Source organism: Dipodomys merriami, unplaced genomic scaffold (assembly GCF_024711535.1).
Source record: "Dipodomys merriami isolate MVZ:Mamm:240054 unplaced genomic scaffold, mDipMer1.0.p SCAF_14, whole genome shotgun sequence".
NCBI lineage: Eukaryota > Metazoa > Chordata > Mammalia > Rodentia > Heteromyidae > Dipodomys > Dipodomys merriami.
In genome coordinates this window covers 19248528-19276185 of record NW_027202715.1, presented here as the reverse complement: position 1 = coordinate 19276185, position 27658 = coordinate 19248528, and the positions used below count along the sequence as shown (strand labels likewise).

General features: G+C 49.3%; 1 protein-coding gene across 1 annotated transcript in view; it reads left to right on the top strand.

The window, feature by feature from the left end:
• Col13a1 (collagen type XIII alpha 1 chain) overlaps positions 1-19437 on the top strand; it is a 77561-nt gene extending 58124 nt beyond the window's left edge. The window contains exons 32-38 of the mRNA XM_070020934.1: positions 1903-1938; positions 4727-4780; positions 5751-5804; positions 7450-7485; positions 13717-13794; positions 16833-16871; positions 19204-19437. Coding sequence (XP_069877035.1) covers positions 1903-1938; positions 4727-4780; positions 5751-5804; positions 7450-7485; positions 13717-13794; positions 16833-16871; positions 19204-19206 — 300 coding nt within the window. The 3' untranslated portion in view covers positions 19207-19437. The remainder of the gene's footprint in view (positions 1-1902; positions 1939-4726; positions 4781-5750; positions 5805-7449; positions 7486-13716; positions 13795-16832; positions 16872-19203) is intronic.
• Positions 19438-27658: the final 8221 nt, after the last annotated feature.

Here is a 27658-nt window from a genome sequence, read left to right as displayed (position 1 = left end):
CCTGGATGACTAGCAGCCATTATGTAGCCTGGTTTTCCAGGCATTTCCTAATGACTTCCTCCCATTTGCCCTCCAGACGTGTTTCTCAATACCAGAGCACATTGGAGTCACCTGGGAGCTCTTCAAATATACCAAGACCTGGGCCCCACTCTTACAGACTGACTGAATTGGCCAGGTGGGGCCTGGGTAGTCACATAGTGACCACCCAGGAGATACTAATGTGCAGCCAGACTTTGAAAGCCTCAGCTCTAGCATGTGAGCAAGGGTTAAGGTCAGTGTCAGAATCAGTGTCATTGAACTGTCCTTTTCTTCTCTTTCCATAAGAGGAAGAGTTTTTCTACCCTTCCTTTTCTGGGGCTTTTTCACCCCACCCCACCCCACCCCCATACACATACCTTTAAGTCCTGAAGTTAAGGCTCATTTTGGAGACTTTTTTTTTTTTGGTCGGTAGTGGGGCTTGAACTCTGGGCCTGTGCGCTGTCCCTCAGCTCTTCAACTCAAGTCTAGTGCTTTACCACTTGAGCCACAGTGCCACTTCCAGTTTTCTGGCGGTTTATTGGAGATAAGAGTCTCATGGTCTTTCCTGCCTGGGCTAGCTTTGAACTGCAATCCTTAGATTCTCAGCCTCCTGAGTAGCTAGGATTACAGGTGTGAATCACCGACATGTGGCTGGAGGCTTATTTTTAAGGTTGGTTGGAAGCAGGTTTTTAGGTCTTTGTTTTTTTTTTTTTTGTACCAGTCCAGGAACACGAACTCAGGGCCTGGGTGCTGTCCCTGAACTTTTGTGCTCAAGGCTAGCACTCTACCACTTGAGTCATGGCTCCACTTCTAGGGTCTTTGCTGGTTAATTGGAGATAAGAGTCTCTTAAGACTTTTCTGTCCAGGCTGGCTTCAAATATCAAGCCTCCTGAGTAACATGAGCTACCAGTGGCATGCTGGAAACAGCTTTTAGGAAGTCAGTCTTTACTGGCTAGAGTACCTCCTCTGTCCCCTCCCTGGTTTGTCCCATTGGAATCTGTATTCCTATCCCCCACCCCCAACCCCTTGTCCTAGGTGATTGATGGGAGCAGCTGCAGAGCCTGGCATTGGAGCAAGACTATGTTTGTCGGAGTCAGTAGAGATAGGGAGGCCACAGGTCACATGGAGCCAAATTGTACTCCTTGCCTGTCCACCCTTTGCCTCAGGAATACATGGCTGACATCCCGGTCTAGTCAGCTGTCTCCTAAGCCTTTTGCAACATAAGAGTCCTGTCTGTGAGCATATGAATGGATGGAGTTTGTGTCAAGCTTTCCAAACTGTCAAATGCCAGAGATGGTCATTAGTATTATCATGAAGGGGCCAACTCCTCTCACCCAGGTGAAGTAGAGTAGGCCAGCCTCTCCCTACATTTCCAAACCGGGTGCTGAGGTCCACAGCGAGGCTGGTGCAGCACCATCTAGTCTCCACAGGTATGCAGTGGAGTCTGGGAAGAGCCTACACACACCTGTGTCTCTTCCATGTGAAGGATATCTGGGGAGGGTATACAGCTCAGATTCCCGATGTTTCTCTAACACTGCTTGTGGTAGAGCACTAAAGTTCCCTGAGAGAGGGGCTTCCGAGAAAGGTCAAAGGGGAGGGGGGAGCAGGCTGCCCAGCTCGGAGCAGCCATCAGCATTGCCCCCTGACCCACTGCTCAGCAGGGCGCCCACAGTGTTCAGTGTCTCCATGTTCTCGTTGGTTTCCATGTAAATACCACCCCTGTCCTCCCAAGCTTATTTCTCCCATTGTGTTTGATTGCCAGCATTTATGTCTGTCCACAGTCATTGCTTTACTCACCTCTCCCCTCCCCTCCCCATTGTCCCCTTTTTCTCCCTCCCATTCCTCTCTTCCCCTTCTTTTGGTCAAACTGTGCCCTTCGTCCAGGGAGCTTCAGGTTTGGACGGCAGGCCTGGGCCACCGGTGAGTGTCACTTCTCCATTACCCCTCCCTGTGATCCCTCTTGTCTGTCCCGCTGTGGCTTTGTTTCCCCCAGTGAGTCCTGCTTTGTCCCACCACAGATACCAAAAGAAGGGCCAGCCAGGCTTGGGTCAGAGATACTTTTTCAGGCCTCTTTCCCAAAGACAGCTGGCTGGTCATCGAAACTCCTCTGCCTATAGTGTGTACTCAAGGACCTCTGACCCTGGGAGACTGCCCCTTGGGTTTGTGCCAGGATGCATCTCTAGCAAACACAAGTGTCTGTATGTGCCTGTCACGCTGTGTCGTCTTCCTGCTGTGAGCTCTGTCTATCGCCTTGTGCCTGTGAGGGTATCCAGTCCTGTGCAGCCACCAGCCTGGCATGTGTGGGTGGGCATCTTGGAATGGTGAGGCCAGTCATAGTATATAGGCACATAGGGGCCAGTCCCAGCCCCACACCCCATAGGCACACTGTAACCACACCTCACGGCTGCCCTGTGGCTCAGCAAAAGGTTCCGTATAGAACCAAGTGAGGCACACTGAGATCCTCCGATCTCCATTCTAAACAAAAACAGGGCTCACCTCCTGACCAGAGAGTTCTAGCTCTTCTGCTTGTGACATGAGGCCAAAACATAAGTGTCAACCCCCTCCATCTCCAGTTCCCAACCTAAGCTCCCAGTGAAGTAGCAGGACTGTGCCTGCCCTGGCTGATGCCCATTACCTGATATGGTATTGGGATCCTTCACTGTCCAGGGCCAGGGGGCTGGACTTCCCTGCTCAGGAATCACACCAGAGCTACATGTCTCCAGGACCTTCCACCAGTGTGCCTGGCTAGCTGCGCTTTACATGCTACTTTTCAAGCCATGTGAATCTTCCCAGACTACAGGGTACTAGGGTGCTGGCTGGAGCAGCACTCAGGGTGAGAGGTGGAAGAGAACTTGCAGGGGTCCCTTTGTGGAAAGGGAGGGTGACAGACAGGGTAGAGGGGTGTTGATCTTCTGAGTGGGTCTTGGGGAGAACTTACAACTAACGACAGAGAAGCCTAGAGCTTTCAGAGGCACAGGGACCTCCAGGTGACCTTGTCAGAACCTTGTCTAATTTTGAATGCCTCCTTTGTGCCCTCATGAAGAAGAAGAGGTATACAGGGCCCAGTAGTGCACATCTGTAAGCCTAGCACTCAGGAGGCTAAGGTGAAGCTCACTTGAGCACTCAAGTTCCAGACGAGCTAGACTCCATCCCAAAGAGACAACTGCTTAGGTAATATAGCTAGACCCCCATCTCACGTTTTTAAGATGAGGTGAGATGAATGGAGGTGAGCCCCTCTTGTCACACACTGACAAGGGTGGGCTCTCAATCAGTGCACATACAACTATTCCAGGCATTTCTAAGGCCTCATTTCTCCTCCATGACCCACCCTTATCATCCTCACCTAGCACATCACCTCATTTGGTGCTGGGCAAGGGTTTGCGGGAGAGGGGCCTCACCCCTCAATTGTTTAATCCCACTCATCTTGGTCAAAGAGAAGCACAGCAACTTTATGTCTCCTGTCTTCTTGGACTTGAGATTTTATTGTGTGTTACAACCTGAAAGGGAAATGCACTGGGGAAGAGCATATGGCACTGCAGCATTACTCAGTATTTAATACTTCCTGGGTGACAGCATCCACTCATTGAGCCCTGGGAGCAGCTGCTCAGGACACCCACCTCATGCTCCTGAGGGAGGGACAGCCTGATGCCCACACAGGCCGAGGAACTCCAACATAGAGGTGTCTGAGGCTTTGAGCCTTGTTCTCAGCTATCACCCAGATCTGGGCCCTTGAGTACTTGCCATGTTCCTGTCATGGGTGCCCACAGCCTCCCGTCTTCCTCGTGGTTGCAAAGGTGGCACTCAGGGACACTGGACTTTTGCAAAGGTGGCACTCAGGGACACTGGACTTTCATCAAAGTGAAGCAAACCGGCCATCTCCCCATCATTGCCCTGCCTTTCACAGCTACACTCAGAGCACCAGACACTGCCTGCCCGCCATTCCCATGTCCCACATCTTCACTTGAGTAGGGCACACCATCACGGAGGCAGACAAACAGCAGCTGGTGAAACAGACTTGACCTAGCTGGGGCTGCAGATGGGGAACCTGGAGAAGAGCCTTGATGACTGTAGCTTGTCACCAAGCAAAGTTTGAGACTTCAGTGCCCCAGCTCCTCTCAACCCTAGGTTAGGAGAGCGCCAGCACCCCCTTCAGGCCAGTAGGGTGCAGACACCCAAGGAACTGACTCCTACCCAGCCAGTTACCAAGGCCCAGGCCTGCGGGCTCTGCAGTGGGCTGGGTGGGGCCAGTGATGCTGAATGACCCCCTCCACCTGCCTCTGTGTGTGCGTCCGCATTGGTCTCTGTGGCATGAAGACCCTCCCGCTGCATGTGGAGCTGTGACAGCAAAGGGGTCCTAGCCCAGTACTCCCACTCCTGGGAAGGGGTCACCTCTCTCTCAAGTGCTTCTGGGAGCAAACTAAGCAACTGTTCTATTGTTTTCAGCCTTGGCGAGCTTGGCTGTGATGGGAAAGGGTTTCTCTCATTGCACGAATCTGGCTCTAAGACGGGAGGTGCTCTCTCCTGAGAGGTTCCCAAACCCTGCCCCCCAAAATGATCATGTCCAGTTGAATGACCACACTGAACAAACCTGGCCTCGCCAACTCTGAAAGCCAAGCCTTGGGCCTCACTTATCTTCAGATACCTGGTGGGATTCCTAGGGATCCCCCAGCCTCTGGCTGCTCACGTTGGCTTTCTTTCATGTCCCCAGGGTACTCCAGGACCAGTCGGAGTTCCAGGCCCAGCAGGACCAAAGGGCGAGAGGGTGAGGAGAGCTAGGGAGCAGGGAGCTTGGGTGGTCAGGAGGGAGGGAGGGCAGCACTTGGGACCTGGGACCCAGTGAAGTCACCAAACCAACCCTTCTCCCTGTCCTTAGCTGTCACTTTGGGCCATTCTCACAGCAGCTGAAGAGCAGGGAGAGTGGGGTACTGGGCAGGCCTGGAGTGGAGGGTAACCCAGTGTGTGGCAATTAGTGGACAAAGACATAGAAAGGTGAGACAAGGAGCAATCCCCACCTGCTGGTCTCCTAAAACCTGTCTCCAGTCCATTTGGCAAAGCCTCAGGTGCTGCTTTGTGATATAGCCCGAGCACTAGGCGTGTGGCTCCTACAGTCAATGCGGAGTGGCTTTAGTAATGTCATATAATACCTCAAAGTCCAGCCCCACCCCTAGTGGAGCAGAGATGCGCAAAGGCAAAGGCAGTGGAAGTCCCTGTGATGGAGGTAGGAGAGTTGCTCCCGGGCATCCTTGGGTCCCACATGCCCAGAGAGTGGCATCACTGGAAGGCAGGCTCCAGCCTGGTTCTGAGCAACATCTGTATACTCCCCTGCCTGCATGAGCAGCTCCCTGTTTCCACCCACCCCTTACTGTTCAGGGGGGAGAGGGGGCACTCGGGGACGTGCCCCCTGAGACTATTTGTCATCTGGGGAAAAACCAGGATGGCTGCTCCAAATCTTTTCCTTTCCCTCATCCCCTGATTCTCCCTTGGGCTAGCCAGAACTCACAGGATACTGCCCAGTGCTTCTGGAGGCCTGCAGGGACAGGCTCTGCCAGAGAGACAGGGAAAGTTTCTTCAGAACAGAGTCCACACCAGCAACACCCCACCTTCCACAGATCTTACGTCCCAAGGCTCTTGAAGGGTCACCGGAAGGTCTCCTGGGCACTGAAACCAGAAATGGCAGTGGCAAAGGGTCACCATGGCAAAGAGGGTTCACAGGCTTCTTTCTCTTATTTCAGGGCAGCAAAGGAGATCCAGGGATGACAGGACCAATGGGAGCAGCTGGACTTCCTGTGAGTCTCCTAGGATCAGAGTTTCTCTGCCACCCCTACCCAGACTAAAAAAATGAAGTCACAACAGAGAGCCCAGAGCCTGGTGCCTAGATCTGGGGCCAAAGAAGAATCTCATTTCTTTTTCTTTTCTTCTTTCTTTCTTTTTTTTTGGGGGGTGGGGGGTGGGGTCGGTCATGGGGTTTAAACTCAGGGCCTGAGTTCTGTCCCTGAACTTTTCTGCTCAAGGCTAGTACTCTATCACTTTACCACTTTGAGCTATAGCTCCACTTCCAACTTTCTGGTAGTTTATTGGAGATAATCATCACACCAACTCTTCTGCCCGGGCTGGCTTCAAACCACATTCCTCAGATCTCAGCCTCCTCAGTAGCTAGGATTACAGGCATGAGTCACCAGCACCCAGTGAGAATTCTCATTTCTATGACAGAGAAAGACACCCAGGGGCCACTGGCAATGTGCTAGAACCCCCCAGAGGGACAGGTGTATAGCCATGGGGACTGTCTCACAGAAGGTAACAATTTGTTCCAAGCCCTTATATCAGGTGCAATGGGAATCTCCAGGTAAAAGTGCCAAGGCTCATGCTCTCGTGGAAGGACAGAACCAAATCCAGTTCACAGATGGGAGATCTCCACAAACCAGGCAGCCTTCCCAAGGGAGGTGGTGTTGAGGAATGAGCTTGGCTTTCCAACTGCAGCACATTTACCTGTGAAGGTTGTTTGCTTTTGGCAGCACTGAGGTTTGAACTCAGGGCTTGGCACTTGCTAAACAGGTGCTGTGACACTTCAGCTACATGTACAGCCTGTTTTTGCTTTTGTTTATGTTTTTGACCAAATCTCACATTTATGTTCATACCAGCCGAACCACTACCCTTCTATTTAAGCATTTCCCAGAGCTGAGATGACAAACCCACAATAACACACCCAGCTATTGGTTGAATATCACCTGGGCTGGCTTGCAATCTTGATCCTACCGATCTCAGCCTCCCAAGTAGCTATTAAAACATGAGCCAATGGGCTAGCTGCTTGTGGCTTTGTAGGTCTAAGAAGCTGTGAAGGCTAGTGTGTGTGTGTGTGTGTGTGTGTGTGTGTGTGTGTGTGTGTCCTGGGACTTGAACTCAGGGGCCTAGGCACTTTACCACTGGAGCCATAGCACAACTTCTGGCTTTTTGTGGTTAATTGAAAAGTCTCACAGACTTACCCACCCAGGCTAGCTTCAAACCATGATCCTCAGATCTCAGCCCCCTGAGGAGCCAGGATTTCAGTTGTGAGCCACTGGTAGCCAGCTTTGTGGAGATTTTTTGCTACCAAAAGCCTGGCAGAAGAGCTATGGGAATACTCCTCTGCCCTGCTAAGGGCATTCTGTGCCAAGACAGATTGCTCAGAAGCCGGCGCCCATCCACATGAGAGATCTAGGAAGGACACCACACTGGAGGCCAGGACAGGCATCACTTGCCATCACTCACCATTTGTCTCTAGGTCAAATTCCTTGAAGGATTTCTCTGGCTTGCCCTAATTGTATAAGATGGGGGTAGTTAAGACCGTCTCCTGGGAAGCAGGCTCCATGAAGAGCTTTCTGAACCGGGAAGGAAGGAATGTATGACCGCTGTGTTTTCTCTCTAAGATGTCTTCTTTTCCCTGATTTATCGCAGGGTTTACATGGACCACCCGGGGACAAAGGAAACCGGGTGAGTCTGCACGCTTGCACCTTGGCTCTGGTTACTAATGATTTCATGAAGGGTGGAATGTCCGAGTGTGGATTCCTGATCTAACGAAGCAAAGACAGTTTTTCCTGATAAATCATCCTAAATTGAAAGGCTCTAATAGTGAGGAACTTACTCCTGACATGGAAGCATCAATTTTTCCACATTTTGAGGGGTGGCAGGATCCCACAGCGGCCATCACTCCAGCATTGCCATCTGGTAACAGGAGCCACGTGTCTTGCTCTCTCCATGTGGCCCCAATAATGGACCCCTAAGTGATAGTCTGAGATCCATCATTGTTAAGTTTTCTCAGGCGTTCTAGGCCAGCTCTAAGAACAAGCAGACAGCTCCTGTAAGGAGCCAAGCCTTAAAAAATTATCACAGCTGCTGTTAATCTAGGAAAGAGATGACCAGCTTACAAAACGAGCTGTGCCTTCCAGTCCCCTTGCTTATTGCCATCTTTGCCAGGCTCCAGCACCCACAGCCACATGATTATATATAACACATGCCCTGGTCTTGGACCTCTGGGCAAAGAAGGATTATTTAACTACAGCTGACGAAGAGATGACCCTGGGATCCTTCCTAGAAGGTCTCCAATGCGACCTCCTCACAGAGGCACTGTCTACCTGCAGCGCCCCCTAAAGGCTCTAGGGTGTCTTGTAATGCCTTATAAAATCCAAGTATCTTAGAAATTATAGGAATAGTGAAACATGGCCCATAATCTAACAGGAGGTACTGAGTTCCCCCAGAGAACTAGAGGCAGAGCATGTGGATTCCAGAAACCAGGTCTTATGATTGGTCTCTGAACACTGGTAGACTATGTTCATGGATAGAAAGTGGCAGAATCTATATGCTTGGTGTCTAGTACCAATTTGTTTCCATTCTCTTCAATTTAAGAAGTATTTCTTGAACACTTCTACATCCTTAAATACTCTTCACTGGCAGCCGCTCAAAAGCAACTCAATTTTGTCCCACAAATTGTATTAATGAGTGGGTGTAGGCATGGCTACCCCTATCAGATTGTCCATGGCAAGTCCAAGTTAGATGAGCCAGTAGAACACACAGACCAGGATCCATGGCAGATCCATGGCAACCTGTTAGATCTCTGCAACCGTGAGCATTCCACCTCTTCATTGGCATCCTAACCTCCTCTCTAGCTTATTTATAAAAATTTTCTGGTCTAATTACATTCACCTAATAATTTTTAAACTATTTCAAAGACTTTATCAGTTGGCTGGAATCACTGACCCATTTGAAGGCTGCAGAATCAGCCTTCAAGTGATGGTGACCATGTTGCTCTGAAGATGGAGGCGGAGCCATGAGGTACTCTTGTCACAGAGGGCCAGAGGGGGAGGTGGGCCAAGCCAGTGGCTCCAATGCTAAAGAAGGCCACGTTGTTGAATGATTCACTGAACCCCAGGAATCAGTGGGATAACTTTTCCCTCCACTTCCCTTTCCTGGTATTTCAGACACTGTCTCCCATCCCATTATAAGTAAGGATATACCATTAAGTCAAAGTGGGGTTCTGAAAACTATAAAGTTGCACAAAGCTTCTTTTGAGTGCACCATATAAGAGCTAGTTGACTTATCCCAAACCGCAGATTTCAGAACCAAAGAATAGCTTATAATCTGCATCCAAGGATATCTTCTAGCTGAATGTGCCAAAAGAAGCTTTTCTGAACCTCCTCGTTCAGATGCCAATAGCCCCTAATGGAATTTTGCAGGGGCAGATACTGACATCCAACCTGTGAGTAGGTAGGCTGAAGTTAAATGCCAGGAGGGCTAAGACCGCCTATGGTTAGAAACCTCACATTCCTGCAGAGGAGACGTAGAATTGTCCAAACACCCTCTCCACCTAAATTTTGGTAGCTCCCTGCAGGGAAACCCCCAAACTTTGCCCTCTTCATGCTTGAGGCATGAAATTGGTTCTGCCTATTTATAATGAACCAAATTTCAACCTTCCAGTTGAGCTTCTCCGTTCGGCCCAAGGACATTCTCCAAGCTTCCTTCCTGTTTATAGAGGGAGAAGGGTCCCCATAACAGTGGGCAAAGGCCTAGAGCCCCAAATTGGGAGCTTGCTAAGGACACATGTGGAACCTTTGTCACTAAGGGCACCCCCCTTTGTCTCTAAGGAGCCCTATGCATTTGGTCTAGGTTCCACAGTCAGGATTTAAACAAACAACCTGGCCAAAGAATGAAGGGTAGCATGCACTAGCCATTGGATCATGAGGAAAGTTGGGTGTTATATGGACCCACCAGCAAGCCGGCCAACTGCAAAAGTCCCAGCATGCCACAGGGCTGCACCTCTGAGATGCTCGCCTGTTCATATGCATGTGCATGCATGCAACGTTGTCCCGTGCTTCCCAGAGTCCTGTCTCCTCGCCTCCCCCTCCTCTACTCTCCTCTGACTTGGCACCTGCCTCGTCCTTCCTAATCCTTCTATTTTCCTACCTGCTATGTTCACTCCATTATAATTCCATGCCCTTCATCTTTCCCCCTTTCTTCTCTGTCTTTCCAATTTATTTTTTCTGAAATCAGTTTTATCTATTGAATTGTATTTGTCCCTTTCTCCACTTACCAGCTAGAATTCCCCCTCACAGGCCCTGCTGAGTATCCTTGGCCTGGGAGGCCGGAGTATGTAGATAAAGCTACTGCCGTAATACCTTCAAAGACACCTGATTTGAGGAGTCACCCAAGCCCTCAGAACACAGCACCCCATAATGTCAGAGACCCACAATGCATGCCTAGCATAGGGGCCATCCTCTCTTACCACCAAGTCTTACAAGACCTAAAATCACCCCAGTCTTGAGCAGCCCAGCCCACCTCCTGGCCCAGAGAGATGGAAGGACCACGCTTCCTGAGACTGCTTGCCAAGGCTTGCCCATCCCAACAGCTGGTGGTTTTGTTTGCCTGGCATGCTATGGCCTTCTCATTGGTGGATATGTCTTGGAGCCGGTGAAATTATATCCAATATGTGCACACATGTTTCCTCTTACATTCAGGTTATTTGCTAAGGATGGGGGTGTGGTTTAGAAAAATTCATTTTGAATAATACTTTGGAGGGAGTGGAGCTGTGGCTCAAGGGGAAGAGCACCACCCTTGATCAAAAAAGCTACGCAAGAGCACAAGGCTCTGAATTCAAGCCCCAGTACCTGCATGCACATATATGTATGCACGCATGCACACACACACACACACACACACACACACACACACACACACACACACACACCAATGCATTGGCAATTGCAGATGGCCTCTGGAATAATGAACTTTGGGTGATTTCCAAGAACTTGGAGAAAACATCAAAAGTATTCTTAGCTCCATCTCCTTCTAACAAACACCCCCTGTTGCTTGCCACCGCAGGATGCAGGAAGCAGCTGTCACTGAGTGACACTGTATTATTAGGCACTTGAGTGCTCAAAGGCCTTTCAACAAATGGGTGAAGCTCATTTACTCCCGAAGGAACTGAGATGCCAAGAGATTGCATCGCTTTCCTATAGCATGCCACTGATCATTGCAGCATCTGCTCTGACTCCGAGCCTTTGTGCTAGCATGCTGCCTGCTGCCAGGCTCTTGTCATCCAGGAGTGGGACAGTGGAAGTCCCCAAGCATTAGACAACCAGTCCTCCAGATAGAAAGCTGCCTGGGAAGACTCCTTGGGGACACATATGGCCTCCATAAGGAAATACAATGTGTGAAAGTCCAAATTCAAATTTATTATTACAACACAGTTCTTTCCCCCCCCCCCTTCCATACAATGGGTTGAATTCAAGGCCTTGTGCTTGCCAGGCAGGCCTTCTACCATTTGAATCACACCCTCCATCCTAGTTTGCTCTCATCATTTGTTAAAGGCAGGGTCTCAAGTTTATATCCAAGCCTGGCCTGGTCCACAATTTCCTTCCTCTACCTACCTTGTAGCTGAGATTACAGTACAACGACATTTCTGGTTTATTGGTTGAGATGCACGTGTCATAACTTTTTTAATCCAGGCTGGCCTCAAACCACAGTCCTCCCAATCTCTACCTCTCAACTAGCTGAGATTACAGGTGTGAGCCCTCATACTCAACTAGATTTTTCAATTTTATGAATTGCCCACAGCCCTTCTTTAAATAAACCCTAACATAAAAAATAGGACTTGATTTAGAAGAATGATATTTACTGAAGCCTTTCAGAGATGAATAAATTCCCTGAACTAACATGTTCATATACACAGAGCTATCTGTAATAAAAAATAAGATGCATTATTTAAAGTAACTGTCTGGGCTCAGAGCATGACTGTGGAGCCCTAAATTCAAACCTGGATCACACCAGAAATAAATCAATAAACAAACAAACAGTAGCTATGACTGGAGACCAGAGTGAATCAGAGGCACACATGAAATTAGAGGGCCTAGTGGAGAACATGCACATTACATGTGTGCAGAGGCGTGTACTTGCATGTACTCCCCCATGCTACATTCCTGTACCTGTCTGCACATGCCCTGGACTCTAAACAAAACCTCCATGCTCCCTAATAGACTGTCAGAAGGATGGAAATGCAGACAAAATGTTGCCAGCTCAAGGCCCTTTAGAAGTAGACCCTCAAAGAGTTAGATGGCACCCCACCCCCTCATCACAGACCTTCCTACCACAAAACTGTTCTGAAGTCTTTTCAGACTACAATTCCCTCCCCTACCTCTTCCAGCTGTCCTTAGTCTTCTGCCTCCTGACCTCTAACCTCCAACCTCTTGCCTCCTGGCCTCTAGCCTCTTGCCTCCTGGCTTCCTAGCCTCCAGCTTCCTAACCCCCCTCCCCTTCTACCCTCTTGGCCTAATTCCCAGGTGTTTAAGAGGAGGGAGGTGGATAATGACCCCAGACTCTACTGAGAGTGGGTGGGGCGGGGATGGGGGGAAATATTCTAATTAAGTGGCTACTTCTCCCTCTTCTCTTTTCCTGGCTCTCACCCTAACACAGGAATGATCCTAAAGTTTTGATGTTGTTTTTGTTTTTCTCGGACTAAACCATTATTTACAGGGGGAGAGGGGGAAGAAAGGCTCTAGAGGGCCAAAAGGGGATAAGGGAGACCAAGGAGCACCTGGATTAGATGCCCCCTGTCCGTTGGTATGTTCTCATTTCTCACTTAGTCTTGTTCTGGTTTTGTTCCCTAAGTGTTACAAGTTGCAAACAAAGAAGGCAAATAGGCTAAAATGAGAACCAAATCATGATACTGGGACCTCCTGAGTTTTGGAAATTCTGCCCCGCTGTGTGGGGGCGGGGAGATGCCTTAAAACCACAGCTGCAAGTAATTTTGCCCAAATCCCTTTCCTTTGAAAATGCAGAACAATTGATGCTTGCAAGTGGAAGAGCCACGGGGAGCTGGGCCTGGGGAGAAAGCCTCCTGCCCCGAGTTTCAAGCCTCAGATTTGCCTTCTTTGTTCCGGGCCATTACTGTGTGGCCAGCACTTCTAGTATCTGAACCTCACTTGGTCAGGATGCAGAACACAGACTTAGGGTCTCCCAAGGGCCACTGAGACTCAACACTAGCACAATGAGGTCAGACAGAGCCTTTTCATACCCAGCCTTTCAGTGGCCACCAACCAGCTAAGACCTTGAGCACGATATATTAAAAAAAAAAAATCAGTAGACAGCTGAGTGCCAATGGCTCACGCCTGTAATCCTGGCTATTTAGGAGGCTGAGATCTGAGGACTGAAGTTCAAAGCCAGCCCAGGAAGGAAAGTCGGTGACACTTTTATCTGCAATGAACCACTAAAAAGCCAGAGGTAAAGCTATGGCTCAAGTGGTTAAGCATTAACCTGAGGAAAAGCTCAGGAACACTGCCCTGAGTTTGAGCCTCAGGACTGGCAGGCACACACACACACACACACACACACACACACACACACACACACACACACACACACACACACACACACACACACACACACACACACACACTCAGTAGACAACCACAGAAGGCCTCTACAATTACCTGATTTGTGGCACATCTGGCAGGCTTCTCAAGTGCCCTGAAGTTGAAGGTTATCTGTGATTGGTCCATGGCTGAAGTCTTTGGGGAATGGCGGGGGGGAAGGGGGCCAATGGGGACTTAGTCTTATTGGTAGTTACCTCAAGGGTCCTGCATCCTGGCCAGTGTGAGATTAGGCCTCTCCACTCCATAGTCGGAGCTGGCTAACTGTGACCTAAATAATCCTCGTGGTTGGTTTTGTGAACAGGGACATCGAGGTTTTAAAGGAGAGAAAGGGGAGCCGGGGTTACCAGGGCTGGACGGACTGGATGCCCCATGCCCGTTGGTATGGCATCGCCCTCCCTTGCCTGATGGCCAATTTGGGCCACCCACGTGTGCAGTTTGTGCCGTGTGCCTCCATGCTCCTCCTGATCCAGCCACCCTGTCTCCACTGCCTGCTTCTTCACTCTGTCGATGCCAAGCATCGCCCTGCCTGCTGTTCTGTGGCCTCCAGCCATGCCTCTTGCATGCACTTTGTCAGGGCATTTCCTTGGCTTCCTCCTGAAGCTGTTTCTGGAGACCCTCACCTTGACACAAGCCAGTCTGGGCTGCCCCTGCTGCTTCTAGCTATCCCTGCTACCAGAACTCAAACTAGGGAAGAGCTTTCTCTGACAGCCATCATTTACCTTTATGCCTTGCAGTTTAACTCTGACAGCACCAGCTAAACACCTAGCAAAGCATGGAATCATACACCTGAGTCACCACCCTGCCACCACCCCCTCATGATTTGGCAGGGGACCGGTGGACATGCTTCTAGACAGAAATTCTAGAGAGCGTACTTGCCTATTTTCTTCCAGGCTGGGTCCTGAGTCACTGTCCAGGTGACAGCACTGAAACTAGTAGATGGCCTAGGGTCTAGTATTGAGATCTTAAAAGGCTTGTCCTTCTTACTTGAGTCCCAAGAGCCATTACAAAACTCTTCTCTGGTATCTCTCTACTTCATATTCAGGTGGCTGGCCATGAAAAGCCTAGGAGAAATAGAAAGGTTAAGAATGTAGTTTAATCTGGGCACTGGTAGCTCACCCCTATAATCCTAACTACTCATCAGGCTGAGATCTGAGGATAACAGTTCAAAGCCAGCCCTAGATGCAAAGTCCATGAGACTCTTATCTCCAGTTAACCACCAGAAAACTGGAAGTGGAGCTGTGACTCCAAGTAGTAGAGCACTAGCCTTGAGCAAAAGAGCTCAGGGACAGTACCCAGGCTCTAAGTTCAATTCCCGCGACCCACAAAAAAGGAAGAAAGGAAGGAAGGAAGGAAGGAAGAAAGGAAGGAAGGAAGGAAGAAGGGAAGGAGGAAGGAAGGAAGAAGGGAAGGAAGGAAGGAAGGAAGAAAGGAAGGAAGGAAGGAAGAAGGAAGGAAGGAAGGTAGTTTAGAAGGGGCAGGTGGTGCCAAGGTCTCCTTTTCCAGACCCACCCACAACACGAGTCCACATTTGTTCCTTCTTAACCTGGAATCCCTCAAGGCAGGGACATTCTAGGTGCCTTTGTAGACCTTCTTAACTAACTGAAAGTACAAAGTGACACTGAAAACTGAAAGGAGATTTGGCTCAAACAGATCCTACCTGCCCTACATTTCCCTATTGTGGTTAGAGTTTGGGAAGCAATTTTCAGGTCAGAATTCTGGCTTCCCATCCCCCACCTCCATCCTGGGAATCAGTCAAGAATTCCCCACCTAAGAGAAAACCACGTAAGGAAATCTGGGTGACCATAAAGGCCCTTGAAAGGTCTGGGGGCTTTTTTATGCCTAGTATATGTGACATAAGCAAGCGCCCAGAGTCCTGAAGAGCTCTGCATACAGCAAGCGTGGCATCCTGGGCGACCATGGTTTCCAAGGTTCCTCACTTACCCCTGCCTTCCCTGGACCCTGGCTCCTCCCTCCATCTGAGCCCCTCCAGACCTCCTGCCCCTTCAACACTGCTTTCTGCTTTCTGCTTGCCCCTCCCACTCTCATACCCTTGCCCTACCCACATGCCAATGGGAAGGCTGGGTGGCCCAAAGAGGCTCCTCCCCTCCCAGGGTCTGTGTGCAGCCTGTTGCATGGTGGCATGGCATGGTGGTCTAGGAAAGGGACAAAGAAGGTCACTATGAAATTGGAATGTGCCACCTCCCCCCCAGCTGTCCCCCCTCCACCCAAGAATGGGGAATGAAGATCCTGCTTATTTGATCATTCACACAGAGGGATGTTTTCCTCAATGACCTCCCTAATGATGCATCATTTGTCTATTGTCTGTGGACATGTCCATATACCCTGCCCTACCTTGTGTCTCACTCTGCCTCCTGTATTATGTTTTTATAGACTTGAGGACAGGGAGCCCCTGATCACCACTCTAGTACAAGATAACTAGATTTCTTCTGCCTTCCTGCTGAATGTCAGGTGCCAGGAGGTCCCTGTGTCAGCTGTGGGTGGGAACAGTTGGTCACAGGACACAGGACACAGAAGCCCCCCCTTCAGCCTTCCTCAGGGCTCCTCCCCAAAGTCCTGTGCCTGGCTCAGTTTCTACAGTTCTAAGATCCAGGCTGTCCTTCTATTAGACCTGGCCTGAGACCCAGAGCTTGCTCCTGCATTACCTTCCCAACAGTGGCTCTGGAAGATAACTAGATTCCCCCCAGAGTGTACAGAAAGGCCAAGATGTTAGATGTGAGAAGACCCAAAAAGCTTCCATCCCAGGGACAGAGCATCCTGTGGCTACAAGGAGCTCTGGGATTGCCCCCCAACAATGCAACCTAATCTGCTATTACATTGTACCCCAAATTCCCAGGGATGGCTGAAACTGGGCCAAAAAGCCTTTCCCTAGAGCTGAAGGCAACCTAGGGTCCTGTTGCAGTACCCCTGAGATTGCCTGTCCCTTTGTTTGTACTCCCAGCCCCGCCGGGGACTGTGTAGAATGCCTCTTCCCACACAAAGGAAGACAAGTTTAAGAGATCAGGAAGCCAGGATGGTCACTGCTCGCCTCTCCTCGCCCAGGCTCTGCAGAGGGAGATCTGCAGGCCCAGGTGCTAGGTGTGTTGGTAGAGCTGCATCAGACACTGTCCTCTCAGATACTCAAGAACATCAGCGCTTGCTGCTCCCATTGACCAGGAAAGCCCCTCCGGTCACAGCATTAAGCCACATGTGGCCTTGACCAAAAAACAAAAGACAGCCACATTTGTTTCCTATACCTGTCCAAAGTTCTGATTCAGAGCATTGAAAAGAAATAGACAACAGTGGTAGGCCACATCTCCACCAACTCCCAAGGTGTTTGTGGCCCTTGACCCCCTTGCCCTGACTGCTGGGCAGTCAGTCCTGAGGGTCTGAGCTCTCTGCCTCCCTTCCTCCTTGTAGGGTGAAGATGGCTTACCAGTCCAGGGCTGCTGGAACAAGGTAAGCCGCCTAGAAGCCCAGGCGGTGTCAGGGGTCACAGGTGGACTGAGCCCTCTTCCCAGCAAGTGCCATAAAGCTTGTAGTTTCCTGTCTACAGAGGAGGCAGCAAGACATAGGTCAAGAAAGGTCAAAGACAGGGTATCCATTACACATCCAGGCACGGTACACACTTGTAGACATGGGAATGATTTTCAATGTGTCAGAACCCCAGTGTATGGAATTGCTACCCAGCAAGCAGATGACATCTTTACACTTTGTGTGTCATACCTGCTCTCCCAGGAGCCTCAGGATATGTCTTTTATTTTTCCAGGGCCTGGGCTCTGTCTCTGAGTTCTTCTGCTGAAGGCTAGCACTCTACCACGTTGAGCCATAGCTCCACTTCCGGTTTTTTGGTGGTTACTTGGAGATAAGAGTGTCAGGGACTTCCTGCCCAGGCTGGCTTTGAATCATGATCCTCAAATATCAGCCTCTTGAGTAGCTAGGATTACAGGGGTGGGCCACTAGTGCCTGGCTGGGCCAAGTATTAGAAGAGATTATCAAGTAGCTACTTCAGCATTGATAGGAATGTCATTTAAGCCACATCATGACATAAGAGGGTTGAGTTAAGCTTAAGTTCCAAACTCACATGGTTTCTATACCTTCTTATAAGGACTGTCCAGCTCACCCCCTCACCCTTCCCCATGAACTTTAGCCATCAGAGCCTTGTGCTTGTATACATTTGACCTATGGCCTGACCTCCTCTAGAACCCAGAGTTCCTGCAATGATGAAGTTTCACTGATTCACTCTTGCCCTGGTATTTGCTACCATTAGAACAGTTTGAAATCAGGTACTAGTAGCTCATGCCTGTGATCCTAGGTACTTGGAAGGCTAAGGTCAGGAGGACTAAAATTTGAGGCTAGCCCAGGTATAGATTTGAGACCCCTTCTCAACCAATAGCTGAGCACAGTGGTGTGCACCTTTCAACCCAGCTAGGTGAGAGGCCAGCCCGGTCAGAAATGTTCTTAAGACTCCATTTCAGTGGAAAAGCTGGGCATAGTGGCACACATCTGTCATCCTATTAGTGTGGAGAAGCATAAAATAGGCAGATTTCTATAGAGGTGTGACTGGATAGAAAGCTCAACAGGAAAGCACCTGCCTAGCAAGCACAAGGTCCTGAATTCAAACCCCAGTACTAAAGGGGAAAAAAAGCATCTAATATCACAAGGTCAGGTTACCTCACTCAGCCACAGCTCCCCCAAAGTGCAGAGTCCCTGGCCTACAGGCCATGGATTGCCTCCTCCCATCTCCCACTCAAACTTCTCACCAACACTACTTGATTCTCAGGGGCCTGTGTGTACTTGTAAATAGGTTGGAGGCCCAGCCCGCTCAAGAGCTTGAGCTCCACTGGTCCTGTGTGTTGTTTTGTTTTCCAGTGATGCAGTCACACTTGCAGTGAGATGGATACATTCTCCTGCATTCTTGCACACAGAGTTCTATCTATTCACAAAATTGGCTCGGGAAAGTGAAACCACCATGACCCCAGACCCTAGGATGAATACTTGGGTTTCCCAGAACCTAAATCAACCCCGACTAAAGAAAAGAAAAGTCAACCCTTAAGGGAATGCTCCTCAAGAATCCGCCCCACACTGGGCACTGGTGGCTCACCCTTGCAATCCTAGCTATTCAGGAAGTTGAGATCAGGGGAATCATGGCTTACAGACAGCATGGACAAAAAAAGCTTGTCCCTCTTATCTCCAATTAACCAGCAAAAAGGGTAAAAGTGGAGATATGGTTCTAGTGGTAGAATGCCCGCCATGAGTGGAAAAAGCCAAGTGAGAATGTGAGGTCCTAAATTCAAGCTTTAGTACAACACACACACACACACACACACACACACAGATCCTGCCTCTCAAGCAGAGCCTCATCCTCTTTTCAATTTGAGAAGACAAAGTTCCACAGGAGCCAGGCAGAAGTGTATGTCCAAAGCAAAGGATTTTCTCCTTCAAAGTTGCCTCAGGTAGTCAGGTGTACAAACAGTTGAGCTTAGCAAGAAAACCAAGTCTTGGAGAAGTAAGTAAAGAGCCTCCTGTCTATTCCTCACACCATAAATTTCATCTGGGACAACCCAGTGAATCATGAAGCCTCCTAGTTAGTATAGGAGGAGAGTGCCCTCTTGTGGTCATGAAGGAAGTGTCATGAAGGAGGGAAATCCACCTCAGTTTCTTCCCAAGAGGAGTTTATGGTTCCCCAGTTTCCCAGGCCAGGATCTGCCTTCTTTCCCTTCCTACAAGGCAGTAAACATTCCCCCAAACTCTGAGACTAACTGTGCACTGTTTTGTTTTTGTTTTGCAGTGATACCTCTAACCTTGGATTGGCCTATGTGTGTGTTTGTACATAGAATATTTATTTTTATACAGTTTTCACTTTTTGAAAATGCCAGAAGTATGATGCATCTTACAGATTATTAAAAGAGAGAGAGATAGGGAAAAAACCTGCATATTTTGTACAGAAAATAACAACCTCTTCCCTTTGTTCACAAGCTGTTTTGTATAATTCTGTCTCTAATACACATTCTGTTTGAGTACAGTCTTAATGCTTGCATGATATTTGTGCACACCTATTAAGCCTTAAAGCCTAATGAATGATTGTCTTTCAGTGTGGGAAGGGTCTGCCAGCACCAAGATGCTGCTGTGTTATGTGGACACTCACACAAACATGAATGTCCCAGGATGTTTTGTCAGACTAGATGTGTTGGAGGATATTTTAAACTATTGCAGCTTTTCATAACTTAAAAAAAAAAATAGAGCATCCACCTGGTGCAGTGGCTCACACCTGTAATCGTAGCTACCCAGGAGGCCGAAATCTGAGGATCGCAGTTCAAAGCCAACGCAGAGAGGAAAGTCACTGAGACTCTTATCTCCAATTAATCACCAGAAAAATGGAAGTGGTCCTGTGCTCATGTGGTGGAGCCCTAACCTTGAGCGAAACAGCTCAGGGACAGTGTCCAGACCCAGAGTTAAAGCCCTATGACGGACAAAAAAAAGGAACATAGCAATTCATAATCTTGATTAATTGCCAAATTAAGTAGCTTCTTTCTTGTGTGATCAAAAAGCATCAGAAGCAGGGGTCCTCAGAAGTATGGAGTAATGTTGGACAAGTTAGCTTCAAAGAGGCAGGAAGGGGACTCTCTTAGGCAATATCTTTTGTAACAGCCCAAGGTTATTACAAGGCCACTTGTACAGTTAGGGTGACATGAGGTTGAGGATCCCCAGCAATGGCTGTTTGCTATTGCTTTGGGATTTGGGTAGAGCTTTTTGTTTGCTTTTTTTATTTTTCTCCCTACCTTTGTGCAATGGCCATTAGCAACAGCCACTGCAGATTCGTTATTAGACTGATATGAATTTGTGGATCCATTCACAACTAGCCAGGGAGGAACTTTGCCTTTTCAGCCATTCTATTCCAACAAAGAACAGTTAGAACCACCCCAACCTCCAGATCTGGGCCACATGGAGTTCAGAAGTTGTTGGGGGTTGTTTTTGTCTTTTCTTTTTTGGTACTAGGGATCAAACCCAGGATGTTGCACTTGCTAGGCAAGTGCTTTGTCACTGAGCTACATCCCAGCCCCAGAAGTTTTTATTTTTGAAGAAATAATCATCAGAATCAGGAATCAAGCAGCAGACCTGTAATCCTAGCTATTCGGGAAGCTGAGATTTGAGGATCACAGTTTGAATCCAACCCTAGGCAGGAAAAAAGTCTGTGAGACTCTAATCTCCAAATGACCATGAAGAAGCCAGAAGTGAAGCTGTGACTCAAGTGGTAGAATGCTAGCCTTGAGCAAAAAAAGTTCAGGGACTGTGCCCAAGCCCCAACTTCAAGCCCCATGCTTGAACTTGCACATACAGAAAGAAAAAAGAAAGAAAGAAAGAAAGAAAGAAAGAAAGAAAGAAAGAAAGAAAGAAAGAAAGAAAGAAAGAAAGAAAGAAAGAGGAAGAAGAGAAGGAAGGAAGGAAAGGAGGAAGGAGAGAAGGAAGGAAGGAAATAAGGAAGGAATGAAGGAAGAAGAGAAGGAAGGGAGGGAGGGAAGGAAGGGAAGAAAGAAAAAAGAAAGAGAAAGAAAGAAAGAAAGAAAGAAAGAAAGAAAGAAAGAAAGAAAGAAAGAAAGAAAGAAAGAGAAAGGAAAGGAAAGGAAAATCAAGTACAGTAGCTTATGCCTTAAATTCTACCTACCTGGGAGGTAGAAATAGGAGGACTATAGTTCCAGGCCAACCCCTGCTAAACAGCAAGACAAAGAACAAGCTGAGTGTAGTAGTGCGTGGTAGTATCTCAATTCTGAGGTCGGGGAGGATTGTAATAATCCAAGGCCTGACTGGGCAGAAAAAATGAGACACACTATCTGAAAAGTAACTACCTCAAAAAGGACTGAGAGAGAGGTTCAAGTGGTAGAGCATTCACCTGGCAGGTGAAAGGCCTTGGATTCAATCTCCAGTAACAGAGAGAGAGAGAGAGACAGACAGACAGAGAGAGAGAGAGAGAGAGAGAGAGAGAGAGAGAGAGAGAGAGAGAGAGAGAGAGAGAGAGAGAGAGAGAAAGAGAGAGAGAGAGAGAGAGAGAGAGAGAGAGAGAGAGAATTGTAGTTCTATCCATTAGTTGTACTCTGCTTTGTAAAGGTCTTGGGAAATACATCTTAATGACTAGGTAGGTGTTACTATGGTGTAGTGAACAGCAACTGGCTGCTTTGCAGCATCAAATGGTGCTTGTAAAAAGCATGAAAAACACAAGTAACTCCAGGAGTTAAATACTCCCATCCCTACCCCATAGTCAGCGTTTGCAAAGCTTAAACATGCAAACTCTAATACCCGGACTCACACTCATGGAACCACAGGCTGCCCAGACCCAGGTCCTTCCTCACAATAGCCACTTCCCTTCTGAAATCAGATCGCCACCTCCTCTCAGCCTTGGTTTGCTCCTTTGAAAAGCAAAGCGGCTGAACTAGAGAGGATCCCTGTGGAGCCTCCCCTCCCCTTGGCCCCAGACCGGGGCCTCCAGCCAGTACCAGGTGCTTTTCCTGTGGGGGACAGTGCTGCTCCAGGTACTTTCCAGGTTGCCAAGGTGATAGTCAGATCGCCATCACCTCAAGAGGGACAGCTGCCCCCATGTAGCCCATTGGCTGCCAAGATTGGATGCTTCCACTTTGAGGGGACTCACTGCTTCTCCATTCAGAAGGGAAACGTGGATCTATAATAGTAGGTCCAGCCAGGACTGGATTTGTCCTTGCGCGGCTATTTGGGAGGACCCAGGGAATCAGGGCAGCTGGTTCTCCCGAACCCATGGCACTCTTCCTTTCAGGCCATGCACTCGGGAGAATGTCTGAATAGAGTGATGCTGACAGGACCCCCCAGAGACTGCAGCATCTGATGCTGGTGGCTGGGGACACCCTGTTCCACAATCCCCTACAGAAATAGATTCAAAGATTCAGAAATAGGGCAGGGTGCCAGTGGCTCACACCTATAATCCCAGCTGCTTGCGAGGCTGAGGTCTGAAGAGGGTGGTTCGAAGCCAACTGAGGCAGAAATGTCTGAGAGACTCTTATCTCCAATAAACTAGCAAAAAGCCAAAAGTGGAGGTGTGGTTCAAGAACACCAGCCTTGAGCAGAAAAGACAAGCAAGACTACAAGGTTTTGAGTTCAAGTTCTAGTACCGGTGCGCGCGCACACACACACACATACACACACATCAGAAAAAAGGACAGAGGAGACAGAGTGGCAGGAAGCCCTGTCTGGGCAGAAGGAGGTCCCTGCTATTATTCTGAGGAAGCCCCACATATCACTTGGAGCCACCGTCAGCCTGGCTATGCATCCACACACTCTGTCCTGTGGACTTCAGTCCTGTGTGCATAGCATTGTCTCCCCAAGTGACTGGTTGGTCACCTGACACTCCTGACACCATCTCCCAGTCCCCAGGTTTCTCCCCACAGATCTTAACCCAGGGAGAAACAGGCAGGTTAGAAGAAGGAGGACTTGGTAGCAGCTCCTGGAACCAGAGACACACCAGCCACACAGGGGAAAGTTCCTCAGAAACTGTCAAGTACTGAGTCTTCAAGCCTTTGTCCCCCATGGACCACTCTCCCACTTGTCCCAGGGCACATGCTCCCTGCTCTGCCACAGGGGTGATGTGTGTTGCCCCTCACTATTTACCCAGAGACATGAAAACAGCTTAAAGACTGACCCAGAGCCCGGGGATGGCTGAGGATGGGCCACAGTAATGACTTCCTGAGGTTGGGGACCTGTAACTAGTTATAGAAGCTGGAGGGACCCTCTCCCCCAATCATTAAAGGAAAGGCTGGCTCCCATGGCCTCCTCTCTGTCCTAGCCTGTTTGCCTCCCTTCCTGTCACCCCAATTTCATCAGCAGAATGTGGTGTGATGGGCCTGGAAGACTCAGGGTCAGCCCATAGGAGTCTGGAGACACAGTGTCTGGTTCTTTCTCTACTGCAAACTAGCACTCTGGCCTTGGTTAATCCCAAGCCTGTTTCTCAAGAGTAAAAGGAGGAAGTTCAAGTTGGGTGACCTCGATGGATTCTTTGCACTCTGACACCCTGAAGCCCTCAAATAGCTCAGTTTTGGAGAGGGGGAAACCCCCGACACCGGGGCATTCTGTGGCCCCTCTGCCCAGAGTTGCTTGGCTGCAAGGATTTTATGCATGGAGTTGGTGTTACTAAATTGTGTGGCATGTGTGTGATGCATAACCCTGAGTGACAAAAGGAAGGGTTCTGCATGGCATGGAGTGAGGGTGAATGGCTAGGCTCCCCCAAAGCAAGAATGGCAGAAGAGATTTGCTTCACACCGGTCTCTTCCCTGAGAGCTTAACAGGGAGTAGCAACATAGCTCAACCACCTGGCCCACAGGGGTTCCCCAGGCTTCTCGCAAGGGTTAGGAGCACCAGTTGGCGTGGTAAGACTCGTCCTCCCATATACATGCTGCACACTCCATCATCCTGGCCTCTCCCCAGCCCTGGATTTTGATGCATTTTTAGCCAAGTTGAGACACTGAGCACCAGAGAGGGTAACATTTAAAAAGAATAGAAGGGCTCCGTGCTAACAGCTCACACCCATAGTCCTAGCTACTAAGGATCATGGGTTAGAAGCCAGCCCAGGCAAGAAAGTTTGTGAGACTTTTATCTCCAATTAACCCCAAAACACTGCAAGTGGAGCTGTGGCTTAAGTAGTAAAGCACTGGTCTTGAGAAAAAAAAATTTCAAGTAGCTAGGCACTAGTGGCTCATATCTATAATCCTAGCTACTCAGGAGGCTGAGGATCATGGTTCAAAGCCAGCCCAGGCAGGAAAGCCCATGAGATTCTTATCTAGTCTTGAATGCAAAAGCTCAGAGACAGCACCAAGGCCCTGAGTTCAAGCTCCATGTCCAAAAGCAACAACAACAACAAAAGCTTAGGGACAGCACAGCACCTTGAGTTACAGTCCCAGTACTGGCATGCAGGCATGCACACACACACACACACACACACACACACACACACACACACACACACACACACACTCACACACACACAGAAGGGCAGGCTCCTATTTGTGACCCAGAGGAGCCCTTACCATGGAGGAGAAAGAGGCAGGGTGTTAAGGAGGAGAGGACTAGAATCTTCCAGGGTCACAGCTGCTCCCCACCAGGTCGGGACAGCACAGGAAGGGAACTCTGTCTCAGGTGATCAAGCCAAAGACAGAGAGTGACCTAGAGAAGCCAAGCCCTACAGAGTTGTCCAAGGAGGACACAGATGGCAATCAGGCTGATGAGGACAAGCCCTCAGCCCTTTCCCCAAGGGCCCCACCTGCGTTCCAGGGTCTGCCTGCTCACCCTATACCCCCACCCTGCACTCACTCATGCTAGGCCCTTCCCTCCACAGTGCTCTATCCACCTCTTAAGGCCCAACCAGGACCTATGGCCTTAGGAAGTCTCTCTTGAGGCTCAGTTGAAGGAGTTTTCCCTCCTTGGAATTGCCTGGAACTCTTTTCTTCCTCTACCTTACATTAGAGTTGGGGAGGGGCTTCCATACCAGATGTGGGAGCTGAGCACATTCAGCCATCAGCCACAGGCTCCCCAGGGACATCCCCCAGTATCCCCAGGGATGGCTTCAGTAGGAAGGGGGAACTGAACACTGCAGCACAGGACATAGCCCTGCCCTCCTGGAGCTAATGATACTCAGCAATGACAGTATGCATGTGCTCCAGGCTCCAGGCCTCGTGCTCCATGAGGGCCTGGCTGTAAACTGAAGAGGGAGGAGCAGGTGGCTGCCTGCAGGTAGTCCTCTCCTTTCTGTGATAGAATGTTCCAGCGAGTGTGAGCCGGGCCCCCACTTGCTTCTTAATTGACATTGCAGAGGAAGAGAGGGAGCGGGAATAGAGAGCCTAACTGTGAGGGGCTGGGGAGTCAGATTATGGCTAGGATGGGGAGATCACTGACCTCAAGAGGCTCCCATCAAATGTGCCGATCCCCAGCAAGCCTCCTTCTCAAACCACCCCCTTCTTCTCTATACTCCCTCAAGGGCCAGAGTCCTTGGTTAGTGGCCAAGAAATGAAGGCAGCCAGCCAGCCAGAGCACCTTGCCTTTGGAGGACAAAGATGGAGGAATGGCCTGGTTTGAGGGGCTGATCAGGATGTGGCAGCAGGAGGGAAGGGCTCTGCCCTCTCCAAGAGCGAGTTCTTCTAGCCCTGGGCCCACACCTGCTCCCTCCAGTTCTTGGGTTTATGGAAATTGTGCTGCTACCCACAGCCAGGCCCTTTGCCATGGCTGCTATATCAAGAGCCTTCCGGATTCCTCCACCTCTTGAGAGCTACGGTTTGTGAGGGATATCTCTGCTGGACAACTGTCAATAGTGTCCGCCTTGACCTTGGAAAGCCTCTCTAGGAGGCAGTGACCAGAAACCTGTCACCTCTCCCAGCTCCTTCTAAACACCGTTCCTGTGATGTCTTTTGGTGCTGCTATTGTTAACTCTTTCCCTTCCCGGGCTCTTTCAAAAATTCTAAGCCAATTCCTGTACACAGCTGGAAAAGCCGAGAGCCTTGGCCTCTGGGAGGAAGGAACACGATGTAGTAGAAGAGAGAAGGTCTCAAGCAAGGCAGGGCCATGCTGTTAGCTACCTGCTCTGGCCCTCAGAGCAAAGAGCCTCTCATGTCTCTTCTGACACGCTGGCATGTTGCAGCTACAACTGAGCCAATACAGATGGAGGAAGGTAGCAAACTGAGTAGTTTCAGAGTCTGGAATGAGCCTCATTTGTTTAGCAAAGCTGTTGAAGGCAATGGATCCCCTTCTCCCTCTGTTATGATATCTGAACTGCGTCTTGAGTAAACAGGGTGGAGACCACCTTCTCTTGTCCAATCCAAGCCACTTTCAAGCAAAGGATGGCACTGTCAGACTTTATGCTGTGACCCGGCAAATAGTGGGTCACACTGCTCATGACCCACTATCGAAGTCAGTCCCCACCCCAACACCTCCTCCTTCTTAGAGCCCTAGCCGTCACTGATGGCCTCACATGGCCAAGATCTGCCAGGTGGACACTGTGTGAGGAACAAAGGGAAGCTGCCTGGGTCTCCCCTCCCCCTCACCTCCAGCAGAGAGAAAAGACCAGAACACAGAAGACCTCAGCAAGGAGACTACTCAGTGGAAGGCCACGCAAAAGGAAAAGAGATCTTTTGGAATAAGCAGACATCTTAAAGGAAGATCTTCCAAGACGATTCCAATTTAGAGCAGCAGGGTTACCAGGGCATTCTGGTCATTTGACTTCAACCTGGGGTTCTGACTTCAAATCCATTAACAGCTTCTTTCATCCCTGAGAGGTTAAAGAAAATGCATTAGAACAAGTTTAGGGTTTTCCCCATTCCTTATGCCTAACCCACAAAGCCTGGCAGAGCCCACACTGGTCTTCATTTGATCATTTCACTGCCATCCCTTCTGTGAGGATGTATTGCCCATAGGAACAGTGGCTACCTTAGGCGACTGCCCAGAAATGCAGACAAATCACTCCAGGGTACACATGCCAAACTGGAAATAGCAAATCATAGCTTGTGGATCCAGACATAGTGTGGGGGCCCCCGTGAGTACCGTGAGGCTCTTCAGAGCCAAGTGAAGCAGCTGCTCCACCCTCTGCTCTCCTAGGTAAAATGGCACACAGGTAAGTGGGTTAGAGGGCTCCACATGATCTCAGGATCCCAGAGATCACAGTCCCACGGTCTGCATCACCTGACCTGAACCAGCAGGAGAGAAGGTGAGCCATCTCCACCACCTTCTCAGGGGAAACAACAATTCTGTGACTCCCCATCAGAAATTCAGTGAAACCGCTTGCTAAGAGACATTTTTCTCACACTCTACTCATTCCAAAGACGATGCTTTATTGGCAAATCTGCCAGAATAGATGTGCCAGGGGCAAAGTGCTACAGGCTGGGATTGAAGAAGGCTGCAAGCTTGCTGGCTGGATGATCTTGGCCAAATAATGTCTCCCATGCTCCCAGCCTCTGCTTCCTTCTCTGGACAGGGAACAGTACCACCTTCCTCCGGGTGACACTGAGCTACCCCTGCCAAAGTACTTGGAACAGGAAAAGTCCTACATAAAGGCTGGGCCGCACCATGGTTAGTGTTTGTACTCAGAAAAAAAGAGAAAAAAACAACTCTTCCTCTTTATAGACAACCCTCGATTAACCACTTGAGAACCACTTGAGGTATGATGCATTACCATTTCTGAAATTAGCTTCAGAGATGCAGAGAGAGGTCTGGTTGATAAACATGGAGAATGTTAGACATGA